At 38.1% G+C, this 25,192-nt stretch overlaps 1 protein-coding gene and 1 pseudogene across 4 annotated transcripts in view; both read left to right on the top strand.

The window, feature by feature from the left end:
* Positions 1-25,192, top strand: part of AKT3 (AKT serine/threonine kinase 3) — a 375,054-nt gene that overhangs the window by 216,389 nt on the left and 133,473 nt on the right. For all 4 annotated transcript variants that reach the window (XM_030935744.1, XM_030935741.1, XM_030935745.1 and 1 more), the window contains one exon: positions 2,785-2,916. In XM_030935744.1, coding sequence (XP_030791604.1) covers positions 2,785-2,916 — 132 coding nt within the window. The remainder of the gene's footprint in view (positions 1-2,784; positions 2,917-25,192) is intronic.
* On the top strand, positions 17,239-17,729 carry LOC104654185 (annotated as a pseudogene).

Here is a 25,192-nt window from a genome sequence, read left to right as displayed (position 1 = left end):
TCTAGAGCTTTCCAAGAGAGAGAACGCATAAACTGCCAGGCTTAACGGCTTTGTCTGTTACTGGCATAGTATCAGTTTGATCATATTATGTGTTCAAAGCAAGATACAGGGATAGCCCAGGGAGAGAGAAAGTTGACTCCACCCCTTTGTGGAAGAGTGGAATGTGCATACAGGGAGAAATTGGAATTTGTGGCAGCCATCTTTGCAGACTACCTAGCATAAATAGCTTGTTATGTAGTATTCCCTGATTTTTTCCGTTCTATTAATGCAATTAAATCTATCTACTATTACCTATTATTTGTTCAAATGACACTAGCTGATTTACTGGATTTGATATTTAGAACTACATGTTTGATTTTTAGTTGAATTAATATATCTTGTTATTTTCCCTGCTCTTTGCTACTTTATGTTTTCCTTTGAACTAGAGATATTATTGAATGTAAGACACTGTAATTTGACATTTGGGGAAAATTATCAAAATTATGAACAGCAAAAAATGTTGAAAGTAAATGTAGGCATTAATTTCTAAAATTTTAAGAATTTGTATATAAGATACATGAGAGATATTGGGATGTGGTTTTCTTGCATTGTTTTCCTCTAATTTTAGTATTGTTAAAAAAATTGGCTTTCAGCCTGGGAAACCACCTGGGTTCTTGGCTTCACACAAGAAGGAATTCAAGAGCAAGCAACAGAATAAAGTAAAAGCAAATTTATTAAGAAAGTAAAAGAATAAAAGGTGACTACTCCATAGGCAGAGCAGCCCTGAAGGCTACTGGTTGACTGGTTGGCTATTTTTGCGGTTATTTTTTAATTATGTGCTAAACAAGGGGTAGATTTTCTGGTGAAGGGGCAGGGAATTCCCAGAGCTGACAGTTTCCCTCCTTTTCAGACCATACAGGGTAACTTCCCAAGATGCCATGGCATTTGTAAACTGTCATGGCACTGATGGGAGGTTCCTTTGGCAAGATAATATATTATAATTAATGTATAATGAGCATTGGGGACAACCAGAAGGCACTTTCATAGCCATCTTGGTTTTGATGGGTTTCGACTGGCTTCTTTACCATATCCTGTTTTTCCAGCAGGGTCTTTGTGACCTGCATCTTATGAAGCCAGACCTGCCACACTCCTATCTCAGTATCAGGATGATGCTTGTTTCAGAATGAATGAGAAGTATTCCTCATTTTAATTTTCAGGAAGAGTTTGTATAAAATTGGTGTTATTTATTCTTTAAATATCTGTAGAATTCACCAGTGAAACCATCTGGGCCTGGAGTTTTCTCTGATGAAAGGTGTTTAACCACAAACTCAGTTTTTCTTAATAAATATGGGGTTATCAAATTATCTGTTTCTTCTTAGGTGAGCTTTCATAGGTTGAGACTTTCTAGCAATTTGTTCATTTCATCAGAGGTGTCAATTTTATTGTCAAAATGCCATTTATATTCTCTTATGTTTCTTTTAATGTCTGTAAAATCTGTGGTGATGCTACCTCTGTCATTCCTGGTATTGGTAATTTGTGTCTTCTCTCTTTATTTTTCTGACCAACCTGGCCAGAGGCCTCTCAATTCTTATTGGTGTTTTAGAACTAGCTTTTGGTTTCACTGATTTTTTTTTCTCTACTGTTTTTCTTTTAAAAATTTAATGGATTTCTGCTCTGATGTTTATCATTTTCTTCTAATTCTTTTTGGTTAACTTGCTTTTTTTTAAGTTAGGGTAGAAGCTGAAGCCATTGATTTGAAACATTTCTCACATTTACTTTAGATAAATGATAAACAGAAAAAAAAAGTTATAAAAGGCACTAAAATTTTCAATGACTTGTAATTTCAAGATAAAACCCAAATACTTATTTTTATATTTATAAACCTCTAAACTGAATTTAAATTTAAGTAAACTGATCATATACAATCAACTTTTCTTCTGTTCAAAAACCTATTAATATGAAAGTAAAGGAATTTCAAAAGGAGGCAAGTCCACAAAAATGAAAAGCTGGGTCTGGGAGGGGCATTAGGGCACCAGTGCTTTCAAAAGTTTGTAAGTTTCTGGAAGAATGTTGATAGAGCAGAGCAGGAAAAGAGTACACAGAGGACACTGTAGAGAACAAGTGCACATGTGATTGGCAAAATCCTCAGAATTACCTGACTTAAGGAGAAGTGAAACTGAAAACAGGCAGATTAATTAAAGATATTATTCTTAGAGCTCCCTGCCTTGCTGTTCTGAATTGCATCAGGTACTCTCTCAGGAATAACAACTGCTTTCTTTGATTTATTTTAACTGAAATATACGAGGTTCTCAACATTTCTTATAAATATATCCTATATTTCTCTCTGTCTTGGATTTTATCTTTATTTTGCTAGAGTAAACTCTCAGATAGCTCCTTCCAAAGCATTGCTTTTTAAGGCATATTTGGAAATGTTTGTGTGGAACATTTTTGATTATCACATTTTCTGGGGGTAGCAGCACTACTAAATCCTTGAAAACTTGAGTCCTTAAAAATGAGTGAAAATAATTTTTTTCCTCCTTTGCCCTTTTACATAACTGATAATTTGGCTGAGGAATTCTAGTTTCAAAATCATTTTCTCCAGCATCTGAGAACTGCTTAAATTATTTTCAGCATCCGTGGTTGCTAATGAGACAGCCAATGCCAGTCTGATTCTTTTTCATTTAAATGTACTTATAAATTGGTAAAATTTGTTTTTGAGTGGATATTGCAAACACATGCTTATATGCTAACAAATAAATTGCATCAAATACTTCATATTAAATTTTTTTAATTTGTATTTTTCAGACAATGAATGATTTTGACTATTTGAAACTACTAGGTAAAGGCACTTTTGGGAAAGTTATTTTGGTTCGAGAGAAGGCAAGTGGAAAATACTATGCTATGAAGATTCTGAAGAAAGAAGTCATTATTGCAAAGGTAACTGATTATTAAAGTTGATTATTAAATTTTTGTTTGCAGTGTGCATGTGTTTGTGAGCTCATGAATTTACATGCTAATGTATGCAAGTTCCATTGAACAACCAAAATATGGTTGTAGACTACTGCTACAGTAATTTTTGTATATTAATATTTGTAATTTTACAAGTTTTCAGACATTTATAATATCTGTGTATTACATACTAAAGCGATTCTCTTAAGGAAATAGAAATGTTTATGTTTGCGTGTTTGGGAGAATGTTTTGTGGTCTATATCATAATTATACTAGGATTACTTTTTAATGTTTTCCCCTATCGTCCTGAATTTCTTATTTAGATTGACTAGAGTAGTGTAGATGATTTTTACTAATAAATTCTAAAGCTTATATAACACTGAATGGAAAAACATACTAAATAGATTTGAAAATACTAGAATGGTGAAATTAAATTATTTTAGGAAGACTTAGTTTCTACCCCCATACCTTTATTCAGCTTAGACATTTTTAAATAAATAACATGTTAATGATGTCAGTTCTCACTCAGAGTTCTGAACAAAATCCCAGTTCCCTCAGGAGATATACTTTACAAATTGCTTTATGTCTTACTTAATTCAACAAATGACATAAATTACTGTTATACTTTATGGACTACTTTAACTTCCAGTTATTTGCAACTATAGTTTCCTTATCTGGAGTGTATTGCCTCACACACTTTGTGAAACTTTGTTTCCCCATCTTTCTATATTTGTTTTGATGTCAGCTCCTTTACAAGTCAGTACCCCTATTGGAAAGAACATTGACTTTGGAGTCATACACACCTAGGTTCACATCTCACCTAATAGTCTTTAACAACCAGTACTTTTTAAAGCAGTACTTTGGGGAAGTACTGCTGTCTTAGGGGCATTTGGAAATGTTCATGGGGGGCATGTATTTACTTATCACAGTAACTGAGGAGGAGGGATCCTTCTGACAGTTACCAGGTAGAAGCCAAATGTGCTAAATATCTTGCAGTGTGTTGGGCAGCCAATCAGAGCCTTAGTTTTTTTCATTTAAATTGATATAATAAAACCTCTGGACAGGAATATTTTGAGGATTAGGATATGTAAGGTATTTAGCATCCTAGCGGGCACTTATTATTAATTAAGCGATATTTTCTGGGAGGTAGTATAATGTCGGGTAAGTTTTGCTGCTTAGTAAGTGATCCAACTTTTCATGCCTTTATTTTCTTATCTATAGAGTGGGGCTAATAGTAGTACTTGCCTCATATGGTTATTTTCAGGGTTAAATGAATAGATACATGTAATAGTACATGCCATCACTATTAAATAAACTTAACAAATTAAATTACAAATCAAATGAAATTAAAATATGCTATTGTTATAAATTTTTGCTATAATTATTTAATATCTACTGTGTATTATTACTACCTACTGTGTATCAAGCATCAGTAAATATCTGTTCCTTTCTGTTTTTTTCTTTTATATACTAGCCACACTTGTATCCCACTATTTAATTTCTGTTCATCAGACTGGGGAATATCCTATTAGACACTGTCTTATCTCACTACTTAACTTTTCTGAGTAACCGTACAGAATTTTGGTGTATTTCACAAATGATAGACTATTCTGATTGATGTAGTACCTTGCTGCTTTCTCCCAACAAATCTGTTTATCATTTCTTTAAAGAAAATATGCTCATTTATAGCAAAATGATTAACACTATGAAGATGTGGGGTGTGACAAGACCTGGGAATTGGTTCCTGATGTGCCTGCCCTTCTCAGAGCAACATATCAGGGAAGAAATGATGTTGATACCTTTTTACTGGTGATGTTAACTTTGATTGCTTGACTACAGTGGTGTCTACTGTGTTTCTTCACTTTAAAGTTGCGATTTTTCCATTCAAAACTAAGTAGTATCTTAGAGGAAATACTCTGAGACTATATAAATAACGTATTTTTTCTTAAACTTCTTTGTACTAATTTTAACATCCACATCAGTGGATTTTGCCCATAATAATTTATTACTGTTGTATTTAATGGTGGTTTTCTATTTTCCTCATTCCTTATACATTCTTAGTCAATTAAGCTAAAGGTTTATCAGTGTCGTTAATCTTTTCAAAGAACCAACTTTAGACTTTGTTGACTTTTCTCTATTTTATCTGTCTTTGCTTTAATCTTCATTTTTTTTCCCCTTCTGCTTGCTTTGGGTTTAGTTTATTTTTTTTCCTAGTTCCTTAAGTTATAAAGTTAGATTGTTGATTTGTGATCTCTCTTATTTAGTTTAAGCATTTATGGCTTTAAATTTCTCACTTAGCACTGCTTTTGCGGCATCCCATAAATTTTAGTCTGTCGTGTTTGTGTTTTCACTCGTCTCAAAAGTATTTCTAATTTCCTTTGTCATTGATTGTGTCTGTTGTTTAATTTCTACAAATTTGGGAGTTTTCTTGTTTTCTTTATATTATTCTAACTTCATGTTGTAGTTGGAGAAGATACTTTGTATTTGTCTTTTAAAGTTTATTGAGACTTAATTTGTAATCCAACATATGGTCTATCCTGGAGAATGTCCCCTGTGCACTTGAAAATACTGTAGATTCTGTTGTTAGGTAGAGTATTTTGTGTATATTTAATAGAACATTTTGTGTATATCTCTTAGATTTAATTGCTTCATTGAGTTGTTGAAGTCTTCTATTGCTTTACTTATTTCTGTCTGGTTGTTGTATTCATTACTGACAGTGTAGGGTGTTGAAATCTCCAACTATTAATGTAAAATGGTCATTGCTTTCTACAGTTCTTTCAGTTTTTGCCTCATATATTTTGATGGTCTTGTTATTAGGTATGTAAGTGTTTATAATTGTTATATTTTGCTCTATTAACTCTTTTATTAATAATTTTTTTTGGTCTTTTCTGGCCTTTTCATTTAAAGTCTGTTTTGTCTGATATTAATATAGCTACCCGTTTTCTCTTTTGGTTACTATGGTAGTACCCCCTTTAGCTGCAGTTTTGCTTTTCATAGTTTGAGTTATCCCGAATCAACCACAGCCTAAATATAGATGAGTATAGTAAAATAAGATATTTTGAGAGAGAGACCACATACATCACAATAACTTTTATCACAATATATTGTTATAATTTTTCTATTTTATTTTGTTGTTAATTTACTTTTAATAGTAGCGGCTAATCTACTTTAATATCCATTTATAAAGGATGTGCCTAATTTACAAATTAAACTTTATCATACGTAGTATGTATAGGAAAAAAACATGGTATATGCAGTTGGCGCTCCATATTCTACATTCATGGATTCAACCAATGTGGATTTAAAATACTCAAAAATAATATGGGAAGATGTGCATATATGCTATTTGATATTAGGGACTTGAGCTTCTGTGGATTTTATTATCTGCTGGGGGATTTTGAAACCAATCTTGCATGGATATCAAGGAATGACTTTATAGAATTTGGTACTAGCCATGGTTTTAGGCGTCTGCTGGGATCTTGAAACATATCCTCCACTGATAAGGGGAACTGCTGTATTTTCATGGAAATTTTTTTTTTCCTCTTTCACTTTTACCCTGTTTGTGGCTTTTGGAGACAGCATGGAGTTGGATCATGCTTTTTGTTTGTTTGTTTAATCGACTTTCCCAGTCTCTTTCTTTTGATTGGAGAGTTTAATCCATTTACATTTAAAGTGAGTCCTGATAAGGACTTACTTCTGTCCTTTTGCTATTTATTTTTTATATGCCTCATTGCTTTTTGTCCCTCCTTTTCTACATAAATGCCTTCTTTTGTGTTTAATTGATTTTTGAGTGAAACATTTTAATTCTCATTTCCTGTTGTGTATATTCTATAGCTACTTTCTTTGTATAGATTATATTTAATATCCTGAAGTTATAGTACTCTAATTTGAATTTATACCACCTGAACTTTACTAACCTTCAAAAACTCTACTTCTTTACAATTCTGTACTCACTCCTTTCAACTGGTGGTGTCTTTAAATTGCATCTTTATGCATTGTGTGTCCAAAAATGAGACTACTAATTTTTTAATGCATGAGTCTCTTTAATCATGTAGAAAACAAACAGTGGTATTATAACACAAACTTACAGTAATACTAGCTTTTATAATTTTTATGTATTTAGCTTTACCAGATCTTTAATTCTTCATCTGGCTTTAAGTGACTGTCTAAAGTCGCAGGTTTATATTTAAACCTGAAGGGACTCACTATAGCTTTTCTTGTATGACAGGTCCAGTGCTAATGAACTCCCTCAGTTTCTGTTTACCTAGGACTGTCTTAATACCTGCCTCATTTTTGAAAGATAGTTTTGCTGGATTTTTGCTTTACTTTTTTTCCTTCAGCACTTTGAATGTATCAACCAATCGCCTTCTGGCCTTCAGTGTTTCTGATGAGAAGTCTTTGATAATCTTATTAGGGATCCCTTGTATTTGATGATAAGCAAGCAAAACAGACTCATTGCTGATATGGAAAAAGTTCGAGTGGTCTTGATAGAAGATCAACCCAGCTGCAACATTCCCTTAAGCCAAAGCCTAATCCAGAGCAAGGCCTTAATTCTCCCAATTCTGTGAAGGGTGAGAGAGGTGAGGAAGCCGCAGAAGAACAGTTGGAAGCTAGGAAAGGTTGGTGTGTGAGGTTTAAGGAAAGACACCATCTCTATAGCATAAAAGTGCAATGTGAAACCACAAGTGCTGACACAGAAGCTGCAGCAAGTTATTCAGAGATCTAGCTAAATAATTGGTGAAGATGACTACACAAAACCACAGATTTTCCTTGTAGATGAACCTAGGACTTTCTTAGAAAGGAGAAGTCAGTGCCTGGCTTTAAAGCTTCCCAGGGCAGATTGACTCTGTCAGTAGTGGCTATGCAGTTAGTGACTTTAAGTTGAAGCCGTTGCTCCTTTACCATTTCAAAAATCCTAGGGCTCTTAAGAATTATGGTAACTCTACACTGCCTGTTCTCTATCAGTAAAGCAACAAAGCTTAGATGACAAGCACATCTGCTTACAGTATGTTTTACTGAATATTTTAGGCCCACTGTGGAGACCTGCTCGGAAAAAAAGATTCCTTTTTAAATATTACTGCTCATTGACAATGCGCCAGTTGTGCAAAAGCTCTGATGGAGATATACAAGGAGATGAATGTTGTTTTTATGCCTGCTGACCCAGTGTCAGTTCTGCAGCTCATTATCAATGTCCATTCTGTAGCCCATTATTTCAACTTTCAAGTCTTATTATTTAGTTTAAGAAATACATTTTGTAATAGATAGTAATTACTGCCATAGATAGTAATTCCTCTGCTGATAGATCTGGGGAAAGTTAATTGAAATCCTTCTGGGAAAGGTTCACCATTCTAGATGTCTTGAAAAACATTCAGGCTTCATGGAAGGAGGTCAGAATATCAACATTAATAGGAGTTTGTAAGAAGTTGATTCCAATCTTCATGGATGAGTTTGAGGAGTTCAAGACTCCAGTGGAGGAAGTAACTGCCAATGTGGTAGAAATAGCAAGAGAACTAGAATTAGCAGTGGGGCGTGAAGATAGGACTGAATTTTATCAGGTCCATGATAAAACATGAACAAATGAGGATTTGCTTCTTATGGATGAGCAAATAAACTGGTTTCTTAAGATAGAATCTACTCTTTGAGAAGATGCCACGAACATTGCTGGAATAACAGCAAAGGATTTAGAATCTTACATAAAGTTAGTTGATAAAGCAGTGGCAGGTTGTGAAAGGATTGACTCCAATTGTGAAGAAAGTTTTGTTGTGGGTAAGCAGCATGGCATGCAAAAGAGAAACTTTCCTTGGAAGAAAAAGCCAATATGGTAAACTTCATTGTTTTCTCATTTTAAGAAATTGCCACACCGGGCATGGTGGCTCATGCCTGTAATCCCAACACTTTGGGAGGCCAAGGTAGGCAGATAACTTGAGGTCAGGAGTTCAAGACTAGCCTGGCCAACATGGTGAAACCCTGTCTCTACTGAAAATACAAAAATTAGTTGGGTGTGATGGCAGGTGCCTGTAATCCCAGCTACTTGGGAGACTGATGCTTGAGAATTGCTTGAATGCCAGGATCGTGCCACTGGGTGACAGAGCAAGACTTCGTCTCAAAAAAAAAAAAAAAGAAAAAAAAGAAATTGCCACAGGCACTCTCACCTTTGGCAACTGCCACCCTGATCACTCAGCAGCCATCAGCATCAAGACAAGACCTTCTGCCAGCAAAAAGATAACGACTTGCTGAGGGCTCAGATGACCCTTCACCTTTTTTGGCAATCAAGTATTTTTAAATTAAGGTATGTACATTTCTTTAGACATAGTGCTGTTACACACTTAATAGACTACAGTATAGTGTAGTGTAAACATAACCTTTATATGCACTGGGGCACCACAAAGTTAGTGTGACTTGTTTTATTGCAATACTCTTGTTGTGGTGATCTGGAATGAAACCTGAAGTATGCCTGTATGGGGGAGGGAAAAAAAGGCTATTTGGTTGAGACATGAAACATTGTTTCTTGAGAAGCCCAGGTCTATTGATGTAGTGTAACCTTTCCTTCATTACAGGTCTGACCATGCTATTTGGTTGTCCCATGAATAATAGTCATTTACTTACACCATCGCAAACACCAAATTAGTGTTCCGTTTTTAGAATTTATCAAAAGACAAAGCACCGAAGACTCAAGTGTGGTTACAGAACAGACTGAAAATGTTATGAATCCTGTCATTGTAAAAGAAATGCTATAGTGGATGGAGGTCAGCTGAAAGCATGTTATAGTTTAAAAAAAAGCAAGAATGAATTGGTGGCCAGAGACAGAGGGTGATGGAGCCACCGTGGGCCTAGAGGACAGAAATGCAAATTACTGAGGATTAGTTATAGACCTTGAAATTGAATTTCCCCTGCTGGGTTTAGAACTTGCTTGGAATCAGTGATGTTTTTATTTCTTCCAACTTCTCCCTTTCTGAATTGGAATATCTATCCTAGGCCTTTTCTACCATTGTGTTTTGGAAGCAGATAACTTGTTTTCTAGTGTGAGAGGTCCACAGATTTAGAGGAATTTTGTCCCAGGATGGATTATGTACAGAGTCTCACCCACTCCTGATTGGGTGATAACACTTGGGACTTGTGAGCTGATGATACTTAAATGAGTTTTTGGACTTAGACTTGATACTGTATTGGTTGAGACTTTTGAGACTTTTGGGGATATTGGGGTGGGGTGAATGTTAGGATGGAATGAACTATAGTGGGTGGAGTGGTGGCCCCTAAAATAATATGTTCACATCCTATTCCCTGGAACCTATTAACTCTTGCTTTATTTGGAAAAAGAGTGTATGCATATATAGTTATGCAGATAAAATTAAGTTAAGAATCTTAAGTAGATCATCCTTGATTATCCGGGAGGGACCTAAATCTAATGAGAAGCGTCCTTGTTGGAGTGATGCAGATAGAGATTTCACCTATACAGAGGAGAAGGTGATATAAAGGTGGCAGAGGTTGGAGTGATGCAGATAGAGATTTCACCTATACAGAGGAGAAGGTGATATAAAGGTGGCAGAGGTTGGAGTGATGCAGCTTCAAGCCAGGAAATGTCAAGGACTTGCCAGCAGCTTCCAGAAGCTAAGAGAAAGGCATGGAATGGATTCTTCTTCAGAGCCTCTGGAGGGATCATGTCTCTGCCAGTCTTGATTTTGTACTTCTGGTGTCCAGAACTATGAGAAATTTTTTGTGATTTTTTGTTTTGTTTTGTTTTGTTTTTTGAAATGAAGTTTTGCTCTTATTACCCAGGCTGGAGTTCAATGGCACGATCTCGGCTCACTGCAACCTCTGCCTCCTGGGTTCAAGGGATTCTGCTGCCTCAGCCTCCTGAGTAGCTGGGATTACAGGCATGTGCCACCAGGCCTGGCTAATTTTGTATTTTTAGTAGAGATGGGGTTTCTCCATGTTGGTCAGGCTGATCTCAAACTCCTGACCTCAGGTCATCTGCCCACCTCGGCCTCCCAAAGTGCTGGGATTAAAGGTGTGAGCCACCGCGCATGGCCAATTTTTTGTTGTTTTAAGCCATCAAGTTTTGGTGGTATTTTGTTATAGAGGCCACAGGAAATGAATACAGTCAGGTACCCAGAAATGTGAACTTTTCCACCTTTGGAAGGGACGTCTGAGTCAGATTGCCTGCAGTGATAGTAGTCTACTAAGTGCCTCTTCCTCAGTGCCTTTGGAAGGGACGTCTGAGTCAGATTGCCTGCAAGTAATAGTAGTCTACTAAGTGCCTCTTCCTCAGTGCCTTTGGAAGGGACGTCTGAGTCAGATTGCCTGCAGTGATAGTAGTCTACTAAGTGCCTCTTCCTCAGTGCCTTTGGAAGGGACGTCTGAGTCAGATTGCCTGCAGTGATAGTAGTCTACTAAGTGCCTCTTCCTCAGTGCCTTTGGAAGGGACGTCTGAGTCAGATTGCCTGCAGTAATAGTAGTCTACTAAGTGCCTCTTCCTGAGTGCCTTTGGAAGGGACGTCTGAGTCAGATTGCCTGCAGTGATAGTAGTCTACTAAGTGCCTCTTCCTCAGTGCCTTTGGAAGGGACGTCTGAGTCAGATTGCCTGCAGTGATAGTAGTCTACTAAGTGCCTCTTCCTCAGTGCCTTTGGAAGGGACGTCTGAGTCAGATTGCCTGCAGTGATAGTAATCTACTAAGTGCCTCTTCCTCAGTGCCTTTGGAAGGGACATCTGAGTCAGATTGCCTGCAGTGATAGTAGTCTACTAAGTGCCTCTTCCTCAGTGCCTTCATGTTCTTTCAGGGTTGAATTGCGTGGCTACCGGGCTAGAGGACTCTCTTGACTACTAGGCAGTGCAGCTGCATTCACTGTCAGCTCCACATGGGGTGAAGGCACAGTCCATCCCATTAGGCCTTTAGGAGTTTTGGAATAATGGTTGAAAAGTCTAATTAGAGTTTCTTGCTTAGGGATCATTTCTGCTTTGGGCATCCACAATTGTCTTGCCACTCCCAGGACCACTGCATTATGTAGGAGAAAGGAAAGTTGAGGTGATGTAGCTAAGAATTCTGTAGCGACAACATCATGCTCCTCCACCCCTTCTTCCCCATGTCCAGAAAAGTGGAGGAATCTAGGGAGCGGGGACCTTCCTTTAGCCATCCTCAGGTTGAGTGTGAGCATACATTTGTGAAGCGTACATTTGTTTAGCCAACAAATGTTTTTATTTCCCATTTCTGTTCTCTATCAGACTGTTACTCTGAGGATGATATCTGACATGATACGTCTATTTGATATGATAACCTCTTTGCTTGCTTTTGGATAGTATGGGCTATAACGTATGTTCTTTGGTCTGAAGACATGTAACTTGGTGGGGGCGCAGTACCTCCTGTTCCAGTCATCTTACAGTATTTTGCGCTTTTGTATCTACCATTGGTTATGCAAAGCTCAATCCAGTGTAAATGTCTATTTCCAAGAATGACCATTTATAGTCTCCTGGGGATAGTGGCAGTAGCTCAGTGTAGTGTACTTGCCAACTATGCATGGGAGTGGGGGGACTTTTTTCTTGGGACTATATGCCATAGTCATCTGCAGTCTCTCTCTCCCTTTCTGGCAGACAGGATGGCTCTTTCTGGAATTTTGTGCATCAGAGGGTACAAGAGGAATACATCACTGGCCAGCCTATCTCTGCATTGCTGCATATCTCCCATATCTACTCATTTTGGGGACCCAGATAGCCACCTCAGACAAGCATGCTGGGACATCCACTTGCTGGTTCCAATCATCTCCTGATCCTGAAGGAAGTTGTTTTGATGACCATCAACATGTCCTACTTTAATTCACCCCTTAAATTCCCATAATGATTCTCATAGAGCCATGCCTCATTAATAATCCATCCATTTATTATTTATTTTATTTATTTATCTATTTTGAGATGGGGTTTCGCTCTTGTTGCCCAGGCTGGAATGCAATGATGCAAACTCAGCTTACTGCAACCTCCACCTCCCAGGTTCAAGAGATTCTCCTATTAATAATCCATCCATTTATTATTTATTTTATTTATTTATCTATTTTGAGATGGGGTTTCGCTCTTGTTGCCCAGGCTGGAATGCAATGACACAAACTCAGCTCACTGCAACCTCCGCCTCCCAGGTTCAAGAGATTCTCCTGCCTCAGCCTCCCAAGTAGCTGAGATTACAGGCATTCACCACCACACCTGGCTAACTTTTTGTGTTTAGTAGAGACGGGTTTTCACCATGTTGGTCTGGCTGGTCTCAAACTCCTGACCTCAGGTGATCCACCTGCCTCGGCCTCCCAAAGTGCTGGGATTACAGGCTGAGCCACCATGCCTGGCACATCCATTTAATAGTCTAGTTTTTCACTGCCTATCAGCCTGACCATATGGCCAGGCAAATGGCCACAGCGCATTCATGAGTGTACATCCACACTTCATGGTTATGTTTGTTTAGTTCTTCCATCATTGCAAGAAAAACAGTGTACAACTGAGCCCTTTGAGCTGATTTGTTCTTCAATCAGTTTCACATCAGTCAGTCACAGTGTGACAGCCTTCCAAACAGGATGCTGGCTGATCACCTTTGAACTGCCATCATCTGTAAAACAAGCCACTTTTTGGTGGCCAGTGAGAGGTCTTTGTAAGACACTAACATTTGAAAAGTAGGATATGGCAGTAGGTTATCTGGTAGCTTCACAGATGGTTCCAAAGTTGGTCTAGAAGAAAAGAGGAGGCCCAATGTGATGGCTCATGGCTGTAATCTCAACACTTTGGGAGGCCAAGGCAGGAGAATCGCTCGAGTCCAGGAGTTCAGACTCAGCCTGAGCAACATAGTGAGACCCTCATCTCTACAAAAAATAAAAATTATCCAGGTGTGGTGGCATGCATCTGGTAATACTAGCTACTCAGTTGGCTGAGATGTGGGATTGCTTGAGCCTGGGAGGTCAACACTGCGGTGAGTTGTGATTGCCCCCACTGTATTCAGACTGGGTGATACAAAGTGAGACCCTGTCTCAAAAAAAAAAAAAAAAAAGGTTTTCTTCTATCAAATATGGTAAGTATCTTCTTGCATTCCTCAGTACATTCCTGTGAAGCCATTTTCATTTTGTTATAGGTACTTGTTAGAGTGTTTCTCTGACATTACCCAAGACATGGGTATTTTCAGTTTTCGGATTATGTTATATCCTTTAGTCATAAAGACAGTTTCAGTTAATGCCCAGTAGCATCGTCTCTCTAATGATGTGTTCTCTTTTATCATCTCTCTAATGATGTGTTCTATACTTTCTTGTCTGGCCCACGATCCCAGTGGTTGCTGCTGGACAGCATTCATGGGCTTTTTGCCATAAGCTCCAGTCTGTTTAAGTGTGAATTGCAGATACTTCTAAAATCATATCTGAGTGTATATCATAAGGATCCAAAGGCATTAATTGATGCGCTGCAACTTAGATAATAGCCTGCTGTAGTTTAGGTCTCCATTCATATGTGTCCTTTCAGGTAGTTTTACATATTGGATTTAGCACTAGTCCCCAGATACAGAATTTTTCTTCTGCAAAACTCAAACAAACCAGGTACAGTGGATGCTTCTTGCTTACTTTCATGGTTGTGTAATAACAGCAATTTAATTTTAGTTGCCTATAGAACGTTATGGGTGGTTCCTGCCGAGGTTATTCGTAAGAATTTCAGTTTGGTAGATCCTGGGGTATTTGCTGGATTTATCCTCTAGCCTGTGGTATTCCTGTGAGCCACCACTATTTTCAGGTCAGCCCTAGCTTGTTCTTAGGTTTCTGGTACCGTCATCATGTCATCACTGGAGTATATTATTGTATTCTGGACCTGTATCAAGTCAAAATCCCTTCAAAACAAATTATAATGGTAAGCTGATGAATGCAGATAAACCTGTAGCAGTGCAGTAAGTGTAAATTGGGATCATTCCCACTTGAAGGCAAAGTGCAGTTGGTTTTTTCCTGAGATTGGGACCAAGAAAAATTATTGGCAAGATCAATTAGTCTCTCTCTCTCTCTCTCTGTCTCTCTCTTTTTTTAAATTGAAACAGGGTCTCACTTTGTTACCCAGGCTAGTCTCAAACTCCTGGACTCAAGTGATCCTTCTGCCTTGGCCTCCCAAAGTGCTGGGATTACAGGTGTGAGCCACTATGTCCGGCTGAGTATGTCTCTTTTAGGTTGTTTTATTTTGGGAACTTCTGAAACCATGTCAGAGACTGCTGATGCTGTAGATGACACTACATGATTCACGTCTTGATTATCTGCTGTGAGTTTTCATGAGTCATTCACCTTTTTCATGCACGACACAGAGAATTTGTTGGTAATAGCACTCCAGTGTCGAACATGTTGTTAATTAATGTGCTAAATCTCTTTTGGTCAACCATGATACTGTTTCAGATTAACAACCTATGTGAGCTGGGCAAGTTCCATAGATTCTCATTTAGCATGTTCTGACTGAAGGGAAAACTAGCAAGATTTCTGCAGTATAGTAGCTGAAGCTTTCCCTGGTCGGAATAATATCCTTCCCCAAAACATATTCGGGTAATGTGGATGCAAGTACTTCACATGATTCATTCAAACATACTAAGTTTCATCCAAATTTTAATTGAATCCTGTCAACCATTTCATCCTCATATCCTGTCTTTCTCATTATTGCCCCTGCTAGGACTTTACCAATAGGTTTTGGAATCAGAGGCACTGAATTCTGTGTCAGGAACCCCTGGAAGCTTTCCTTTTTACCTTCTATTGTACCTACAGGTATGCTTATGGCCTTCAGTTCCTACTTGGAGATTACTTAAAAAAAAAAAAAACCCTGGTTCTGTGTCAATCCTCATCCTGATTAATTTGGTAGCCCATCACCTCTGATGATTTGGACTGAGGTTCTTCATTGTCATTTTTGCCTCCCAGCTTGGTGCATTGCTTGAAATTAGGGTATATAGAGTGTGTTTGTTTAGGGCCCTTCAGTGTTGGGGGACTAAGAGGAGCTCCCATTGGTAAGCCTAACTTCTGATAATGCAGCATTAAGACCTTTGTGTTAACATCAGTGTCCATTTTATTCATCCCATCTCTTAGTAACTGTTTAAAATTTCATCCTGCTTGGGACTTCCTTGACTCTCTGTTTTGTCTTTACCCATTCACTTGTGATTCAGTCTTACTTTCTTAGCATCTCTAAGACCCATAGTAAGAAGCTGAGACAACAAATCCGACACATTTCTTGGATCATTGATAGATTTTGCAGCAGTTATATCAGATGCCGGCATAGAGGGGCCCTTTTAGTCACAGTATTTACCATGATCTAAAGGGCATATTAAGGGTGAACAAACATCTTGATGACCATGAAGTTAATCCAGCATGGTTTGCGTATGTAGCTTATCAGCTATGTAATGTATGGAGCGCCACTTGGCATTTAAAGGAGGGGAAGGACCATTTCCCTTTTCAGGGTAAACAAATTTCACAATGGCTTTTACCCAGTCCAGCAGACTAGCTGTCCCTTTAGGAACAATCTGTTGTGTGTTTGGATCATGTACAACCATCTATGATTGTTCAGTAGTAAGTTGTGATTCCTGCATCAACTCCAAGCAGACTTCTTCATTCTGCAACATTCAGAATCAAAGATACTGCTCCCAAGTTAGTCACTCTCACAATCTCTTTTCTTAATTGTTTTTCAGGAACCCGATGAATACCAATTCACAAGGCGAGATAACCCCTTCACACATAACCCCTGCTTCCAGTAGTATCATGGTTTTGTCACCCACCATTTGGACAATGTTGCTGGTGGTTACAGGCCATAGAAATGCTGTCCGTTTTTTTCAGCATAGTTTTCCACTGGGTTGTATCCTGGAGGCTAACAGTCATAGCTCAGCTTAACCAAAATCCGAGCTTTTTGAGCATCAGGATTTCCTTAACACTCTCTTTTGCTTTCATTTTAGCTGTTTTAAAATACAGCACACTGGGCCAGGCGCAGTGGCTCACATTTGTAATCCCAGCACGTTGGGAGGCCAAGACGGGTGAATCACTCAAGGCCAGGGGTTTGAGACCAGCCTGGCCAACATGGTGAAACCCCGTCTCTACTAAAAATACGAAAAACTAGCTTGGCTTGGTGGCAGGTGCACCTGTAATCCTAGCTACTTGAGGGTCTGAGGCAGGAGAATCACTGGAACCCGGGAGGCAGAGGTTGCAGTGATCCGAGATCATGCCACTACACTCCAGCCTGGGAGACAGAGCGAGACTCCCTCTCAAAGAAAAAAAAAAAAAAAAAAACAGACTGCAGTGGCAGTAAGACCAGAAGCTCCTCACTTCTGTCTCTAAAGTGGGGAAAGGGCAAGGATGGAGGAGGCTTTCTGTAATACTTGGAAGCTGGCCGACAGAACTTTGATGAGTACATGAAGGCTCTAGGCATGGGCTTTGTCACTAGGCAGGTGGGAAATGTGAACAAATCAACAGTAATTATCAATCAAGAAGGACACAAAAGGTGGTGATCAGGATTCGAAGTATGTTCAAGAACACAGAGGTTAGTTTCCATCTGGGAGAAGAGTTTGATAAAACCACTACAGATGACAGAAACTGCAAGTTTGTTGTTAGTCTGGGTAGAGACAAACTCATTCACATACAGAAATGGGATGACAAAGAAACATTTTATAAGAGAAGTTTGGTGAAATGGTTATGACTTAACTTTTGGTGATGATGTGGTTGCCGTTCAGCACTATAAGAAGGCATAAAAATATTCATGGTCTGGGGCTGGAAGAGCTCTTTAGTTTTCCTATTTACTCAAGTCTCAGTGCTATCTCACTGTTATAGTATGGTTGATTAGATGGTTATTCTTGGTGTGGAGGTGGAAAATGGTGATTTAAGAGTTTGTTATTCCAATCAACCTAATTTTAACCTGGAAGTTTATCATGTTTTATAATTAAATTTTTGTCTTTAAAAAAAGTGGATACATTTTATAATTTCCTTTAAAATGCAAATCAAATTGTAATAAAAATCTTACATGTGGGGAAAAAAGTACAAGTTACCAGTGGATTGTGTGTTTAGCTTGTTTCTCATCATTTTGCATTTCTTTGTGTATCTGGTGATCTAAGTCCTTGAGATTTTGGTCTGTCATTTCTAAATTCCATTGACAACTTCTATATGTAGTAACTTAGCACAGTATAGCTGCCGTCTCATGCCACTGGTGACTGTATACCCATTTAGGCATCAGAGTTTATCATTGTCTGCCCTGTCATTCTTCCATTTTTGAAACAATGTTTTTGCCATGCTTTAATGAGTCCTACTTATGATGCCAACTGTGTCAGCTGTCCCTAAGACCACTCTCAGGCTCAGTGAGTCATGACTCACAAGACTCAGAAAAGACTCATGGTTATTGTTTATGATAGTGAAAAGGTACAGATTAAAATCAGCAAAGGGAAAACCACATGGAACAAAATCCTGGAGAAACCAAGTGCAAGCTTTAAGGTATCTTCTTCCAGTGGAGTCACATGGATGATGTAGTGAAGTCAAGGGTCTCCAGAGAGACCCAATCAGATACATATACATATATGAGAGAGGATTCACTGAGAAATTGGCTTATGTGATCATGGAGGCTGAAAATTCCCAAGACAGGCCATCTGGAAGCTGGAGACCTTGGGATGCTGGTAACGTATCTCAGTCCAAGTTCCAAAACCTCAGAACCTGGGAAGCTGATGGTGTAATTCTTAGTCTGAGGCTAAGGGCTGGGAACCTGGGTTTTGGTGGGAAACTGTGGCGTTGTTGGTATAAATCCTGGAGTCCAAATATCAGAGAGCCTAGAGTTCTGGTGTCCAAGGACAGGAGAAGAAGAGTGTCCAGTTCCAGGAAAGCACCTTTTCTTTGCTTTTTTTGTCCCTGTTTGGGCCCCTAGTTGATTGGATGGTGTCTGCTAACATTGTGGGTGAATATTCATCACTTAGTCCATCAATTCACATTCCAGTCTCCTCTGGAAACACAGACACATTTATTAGTGATGCTTTACCAGTTCTGTAGGTATTCCTTAATCCAGTCACATTGACACATAAAATTTACCGTCACAGATGCACTTAATTCTCCCAGCTGTGAAGTGTTGTCAACTAAAGAAGCTTACCTGAGCCTTGGTGTCCAGGGTTTTTATTGGAAGTCAGTCACATGGGCAAGCAGTAGCTGCATGACTGTCCTGAGATGCTCAGATTCCAACCTCTCAGAGCAAAATCAGGCACGAAGTGTTAAACATACATCCTGTTGTTAGCATAAACTATCTAGTCAAACTGGTACCATGTGGCCCAAGATCTCCAGCATACAAAAATACGCTGACCAGGCAGAATATTTCAGAGGCTCAGAATTCATTTCCCAGGAGTTGGCCAAGGGCCAATTCTGAAGACTGACTTTTGGGAATGTGTAGAGTTTGGGCAACCCAGGCCTGATATGTTACCCTTTTTCTGCCATTAAAATAACAGCCCAATGCATTTGCTTGATTACTGGCATCTCTTTTTCCTTGGACTCTTAAGTTCTTACTGGTGAATCTTAACCAAAATCTCTTAACGTGATCAGCCAGTTACTTTGTTCTCTTCTTTCATAATCTTTTGAACCTCCATATTAAACATTGCATCAATGATTGTAGTTTATTGTAGGAAGCAGATAATGGTTTGATCTGCTATACCTTCATACCTTCATCAGCTGTCATTGTTCTGTTGGGAGTATGATTTCATTGATTTATGTTCTAGAATCATTTCATGCAGTTTGTGTAGCTTGTGTTCTTCAGCAGCATGTAACAAGATTATTCATTATTTACTAGTTCATTCACTCATTATTTCAGTAAATATACGGCAAACACCTAGTTATTTGCTAGGTACTGCTCTAGGCACTGGGAACATTTGAAAGAATACAACTGACAAACTCTTCTCCTGTGGGAAATTATATTCAAGTCAGGAATTAGAGAATAAATAATACGCATAATAAATAAATAAACCATAGAGTATGTAAGAAACTATTCCACACACACCACAGAGAAAACTGGAGTAGGGAAATAGGGATTAATGATGGTAGTGATTTTTGGGACTTAATGCAGTTTTAAATAGAATGGTTATGGAAGGGCTTACTGAAAGGTGAAATTTCAGCAAGCATTTGAAGGAGATCAGGAAGCAAGTCCTTTAGATATTTTGAAGGAAGAATGTTCCAGCAAGGGGAAATAGCAATTGAGAAGGCCCTGAGGAGGGAGCTTACTTAGCACATTCTAACACATTCTTTGAATAGCTAGGAGTCTAGCATGGTGTGGAACAAGAATGGTGTAGGATTGTTTGTAAGGATATTGGCTTTTACTGTGAATGAAGTGGGAAGCCTTTGGAAATTTTTATGCTGTGTAGTTACACAACCTAGTTTTCAGTATCACTTTGGCTGCAGTGTTGACAATAGACTGTGGATTGGAAGCAGATAGTTTGCTAATTACAGCAATAATCTAGATAATTGATGATAGTGGCTTGTACTAGGGTAGTAGCAGTGGAGGTAGTGACGATAATGAGATCTTGGGTGTATTTTGATGAAGAACCAACAGGATTGCCTGACAGATTGAATGTAGAGTATGGGCGGAAAAAAAAAGGAGTTGGAGATCATTGTTAAGATGTTTGGTCTAAGCAACTGAAAGCACGGTGTTGCCATTCACTACAATGAAGTTGATTGCAGGAGAAACTTTTCAAAGGGAGATTTGGAATTAGGTTTTAGACATGTCATATTTGCTGTTTTTGTTAGATACTCCAGTTTATGTCATTGATTATACATCCATGCCAAATAGGCATTTCTTGAGTTTAGGAAAGAAGTCTAAATTTGAGGTATAAATTTGGTAGTCTGTCAGCATATATCCTGTATTAGAGCCATAGTCTGAATGAGTTCACCAAAGGAAGAGTGTACCCAGTGAAGAGAGTTCTGAGGACTGAGCCCTGGAGATGCTTACAGAATAAGGGTTTCAGAGCAAAGGAAGCAGCAATTGAGACTGAGGAAAGACAGTCACTGAGGAGGAGGAAAATGAAGAGATTAGGATGTCCTGGCACCCAAGAGAAGAACATGTTTTCAGGAGGAAGGAGGAATCAAATGTGTTAAATGTTATGTTTATGGCTTCTCTTCTCAGTAGGAAGTAAGATTGCATTTTGAAAGTGTGAACGAGTGAGGTTGAGATAAAGAGAGACAAATGAATGAAAAGCCTCTGTGCTTAGAAGTCAGCACAGACCTGGGTTCTAGTCTTAGCTTAGTAGCTTGACTAGGTAAGGGTTAGTGTGTACATTTAAGTATACATACCAGGCAAGGGAGAAGGCCTGGGAAATATTTGAAACAACCATCCTGAGAAAATGAAAAATGACCTAAGTAGCAATGGGTGAAAGAGGCCTCAGAAGATTCAACTGAGATTGGCGGGAGATTCCAATAGTGTTAGTCAATATGTTTGTGTAAATTTATCTTTAGATGTGAAATACAGAGTTAAGAGGGTAGAGATGAACTTGTCCCAATACTGCGAATGAGAGAGGCAGAAGAAAGACGGGAGTCCAAAGTGATTATATCATGATGGAAGTCAAAGGAGTTCATGTAGCCCTCCATCTAAGGAATATTTGGAACAGAAGCATCGAGAACAAAGTATCAAACACAATGCTCGAGAAAGGTGCAATAATGTTTGTAGTTAACAAAGAACAATGGTGCTTTCATCTTCTCCATCAAGGTGAGAAATCTTCAAAAAAAAGGAATAGAAATCAAGGAACAGAAAACAGTCTGACAGTTGGAGAATGGAAGAAGTGTTAGAAGTCATTATCTGGGCCAGTGCTCAAGTTTTCAAGAAACAAAAGTTAGAATCCAAAATTTAGAGCTTGATAAGTGTGACATCTCTCCTCTGGTGGGGAAAAAAAAGTATAGGTTGCTAACATATGGCTTGTTGAGACAGTGGAAAAGTAAATAATAATCACTGATAATCATTGTAGTTTAATTTGTAAAAGTGTGTCACATCATCAGGGAAATGCAAATCAAAACCACAATGTGATATCATCTGTATTAGTTCATTCTCACACTGCTATAAAGAACTGCCCAAGACTGGGTAGTTTATAAAGAAAAGAGGTTTAATTGACTCACAGTTCTGCGTGGCTGGGGAGGCCTCAGGAAACGTACAGTCATGGTGGAAGGGGGAAGAGGCATGTCTTATGTGGTGTCAGGTGAAGAAAGAGCGAGTGTGTGAAGGAGAAACTGTCAGACACTTATAACACCATCAGATCTCCTGAGAATTCACTCACTATCACAAGAACAGCATGGGGTACACTGCCCCTCTGATCCAGTCACCTCCCAGAAAGTCTCTCCCTCGACATTTAGGGATTATGGAGATTACAATTCAAAATGAGACTTGGGTGGGGACCTGACCGTATCATCATCTCACCCCAGTTACAATGACTTTTATCAAAAAAAAAAAAAAAAAAAAAAATCACAGATGCTAAAATGAACTCTCCTATGCTGTTGGTGGGAATGTAAATCAGTATAGCAACTATAGAAAACCATATGAAAGTTCCTCAAAAACTAAAAATAGAACTACCATATATATATCCAAAACGAAATCATGGTATCGAGGAGACATCTCCACCCTTAGGTTTATTGCAGCACTATTCACCACAGCCAAAATATGTGATCAACCTAAGTGCCCATCAATGACTGAAAGGATAAATGTGATAAACATACAGAGTGGAATATTATTTAGCCATAAAAAGAATGAAATCATGTCACTTGCAGCAACATTGATGGAAATGGAACCCATTATGTTAAATAAGCCAGGCACAGAAAGACAAGTATTGCATGCACATTCTTGTTCTTATGTGGGAGCTAAAAAATGGGATTGCATCAAAGTAGAAGTAGATTGGTTGTTCCTAGAGGCTGGGAATGGTACAGGGATGGGGAGATGAAGTTGATTAATAGATACAGAAGTATAGTTCTAATAAGACCTAGTGTTAGATAGTTCAGTAGGGTGACTATAGTTAACAACCATCTACTGTGTATTTAAAAATAGCTGGAAGAGAAGAATTTGAATGTCTCCAGCATAAAGAAAAGTTAAAGGTTTGAGGTGATGAATATCCCCATTACGCCTGATTTGGTCATTACACATGTGGAATGTGTCAAAACAACATAAAACAACCCCAAAATGTATACAACTATTATGTATCAAAAAATATGTGCCAAAGTAACACTTCTCTACTATCTTCCTCCTGTTTCTCCCACCTGATTCCTGTCTTCCTCTAGGTCTCACGTGTAGCTCTGGGTGGATGAAGGAAATGGTTTAGACAGAATGTGTCTTGATTTCATCTAGATTTGTGGTCAATTTGGGAGAAAATAATGTGAGCAGAGTACCTAGTGAAGTAAATAGTAGGTTGTCTGAAGATGGAAGGCAGTTTTTTGAAGTGGAAATGACCTTTAATGTTGAACTTAGATGTGGAATCAGTTGGTTCAGGGATTAAAGGAGATGACACTCGTGGTGTTCTTGATAATTAAGAGTAGAAATTTTCTTTTTCTCCTCTTCTTTGCCATCTCCTACACCTCATTCCCTCAAATAACCTAACTACCACAAAACATTGAGAGGGTCAGATGAAAGGAGAACTTTAGATCATGTGTAGTAGAGGGTGAATGATAAATTGGAGAGGATCAGGAAAATAAATATTAAAAGGAAGACTATTCCTCTGCCTCAAGAAATAAAATCCCATTTCCCCTAATGCTTCTTTCCATGAAAGAAATTAGATTTAAAAGTTCATTATTTATTATTTTATCATGGATAATATATGTAAATTTGTATTTCAAAAGCTTTTCCATGAAAAAAAATATATTGCATACCCAAGCATTGCTAGAACTCTTTATAATTATGATCAACAAATGGATATTTTGAAAGGCATCACATTGTTTTAGTCACTGTTTCACTACCATTATTTTTAACTTTTTGTTTTGACATGTTGCTTTTAACTGTAATTAAAAATTATTGGCATCTGTGTTTACTTTTTAGCTTGCGCATACCTTATCTTCATAGCAGAAACTAATTAGTATGTGAAATACAGTACCATTAAATATGCATTAATGGGAAGAAATTCGAATCTGATCAGCTATAAAATATGTTAGAAAATACATTTTGATATGTACATGGTGTTCATTCCAGTTCCATTCTCATAACAAAGAAATACTGTTTTTGCTTTTGCCTCCATACATCTTTACTTGGTTCCTTGCATGTGGTCAGATTACAAATTTAGGGGATAAAAAAGTCTTCCCTCATGAAACTTACTAAGTGATTTAGAGAAATAACTATTATGTGTGATAAGCCTGTTTTAACAAAATAGAATGTAATACCCCACTGACATTTTTCAAGGCACTAGAATATCTTTTCTACTTCCGAATAAATTTCATACATACTTTTCCTTAGTCTTTTCCTAATTTATTGACCCAGATCACTTAACATCTTAAACCATAACAGGTAAATGTTATCTTCTGTGAATTTCTTTCTGAACTGCCTATACAAATTTCTATGATTCACTCTCATGTTGGAGGCATGTAACTTTTATATTATTACTGTTAACTTGATATCTCAAAACTATCCCCTTTTTCTTGTTCCTGCTGCCACCATAGTAGTCCAAGCCATCCTCACTTCTCTCTTGGGGTACTGTAATACTCTCCTAATTGATCCTTCTTAGAAGAACATGAATAGACTTTTACAAACATTATGTTAACCACACCCCATCACTTTCTCCATGTCCCACACCATCACAATATCCAACTTACACTCTTCCAGTAGCATTGGTTTTCCCTTACAGCCCCGTTGACAATAGTGGATAACCTCCACTTTTTCCTTAATACCACTTATCAGAAGGAGTAATTGTTTAAGTTGGATAATTTACTTGCTTGTGTTTTCCACTAGCCTGTGAACTCCATGAGCAATGGAATCTTATCTTTTTTATTAAGTTACTTTATACCAGCACTATTCTTAGCAATTAGTGAGTGCACATCAGCAGTTTTTTTTTTTTTAAGTGAATGGACTTGGTTCAGTATATCACAAAATAGCCACTTGTATAATGCTTAATCGTGTATTTCATACTCCCTCTGTGATCACTGACAGTAGTATCCCCTTCTCTGGTTTTTCCCGTTACACTGGTCACCAGGTAGGTAGAATTAAAGGTCCATGAGAGCAGAGAATTTTGTCTGTTTTTTCAGTGTCCTGTCTCTGATATGCAGATGAATACCCAGAAGATACTTGTTGCATATGTGTTGAAGGAGTTGGGTGGATGACTGGATGGCTGGCTGGATG

This window comes from Rhinopithecus roxellana, chromosome 8, assembly GCF_007565055.1.
Source record: "Rhinopithecus roxellana isolate Shanxi Qingling chromosome 8, ASM756505v1, whole genome shotgun sequence".
Classification (NCBI taxonomy): Eukaryota; Metazoa; Chordata; class Mammalia; order Primates; family Cercopithecidae; genus Rhinopithecus; species Rhinopithecus roxellana.
Note: the sequence above shows the minus strand (reverse complement) of the source record. Positions and strands in the feature narration are given on the sequence as shown.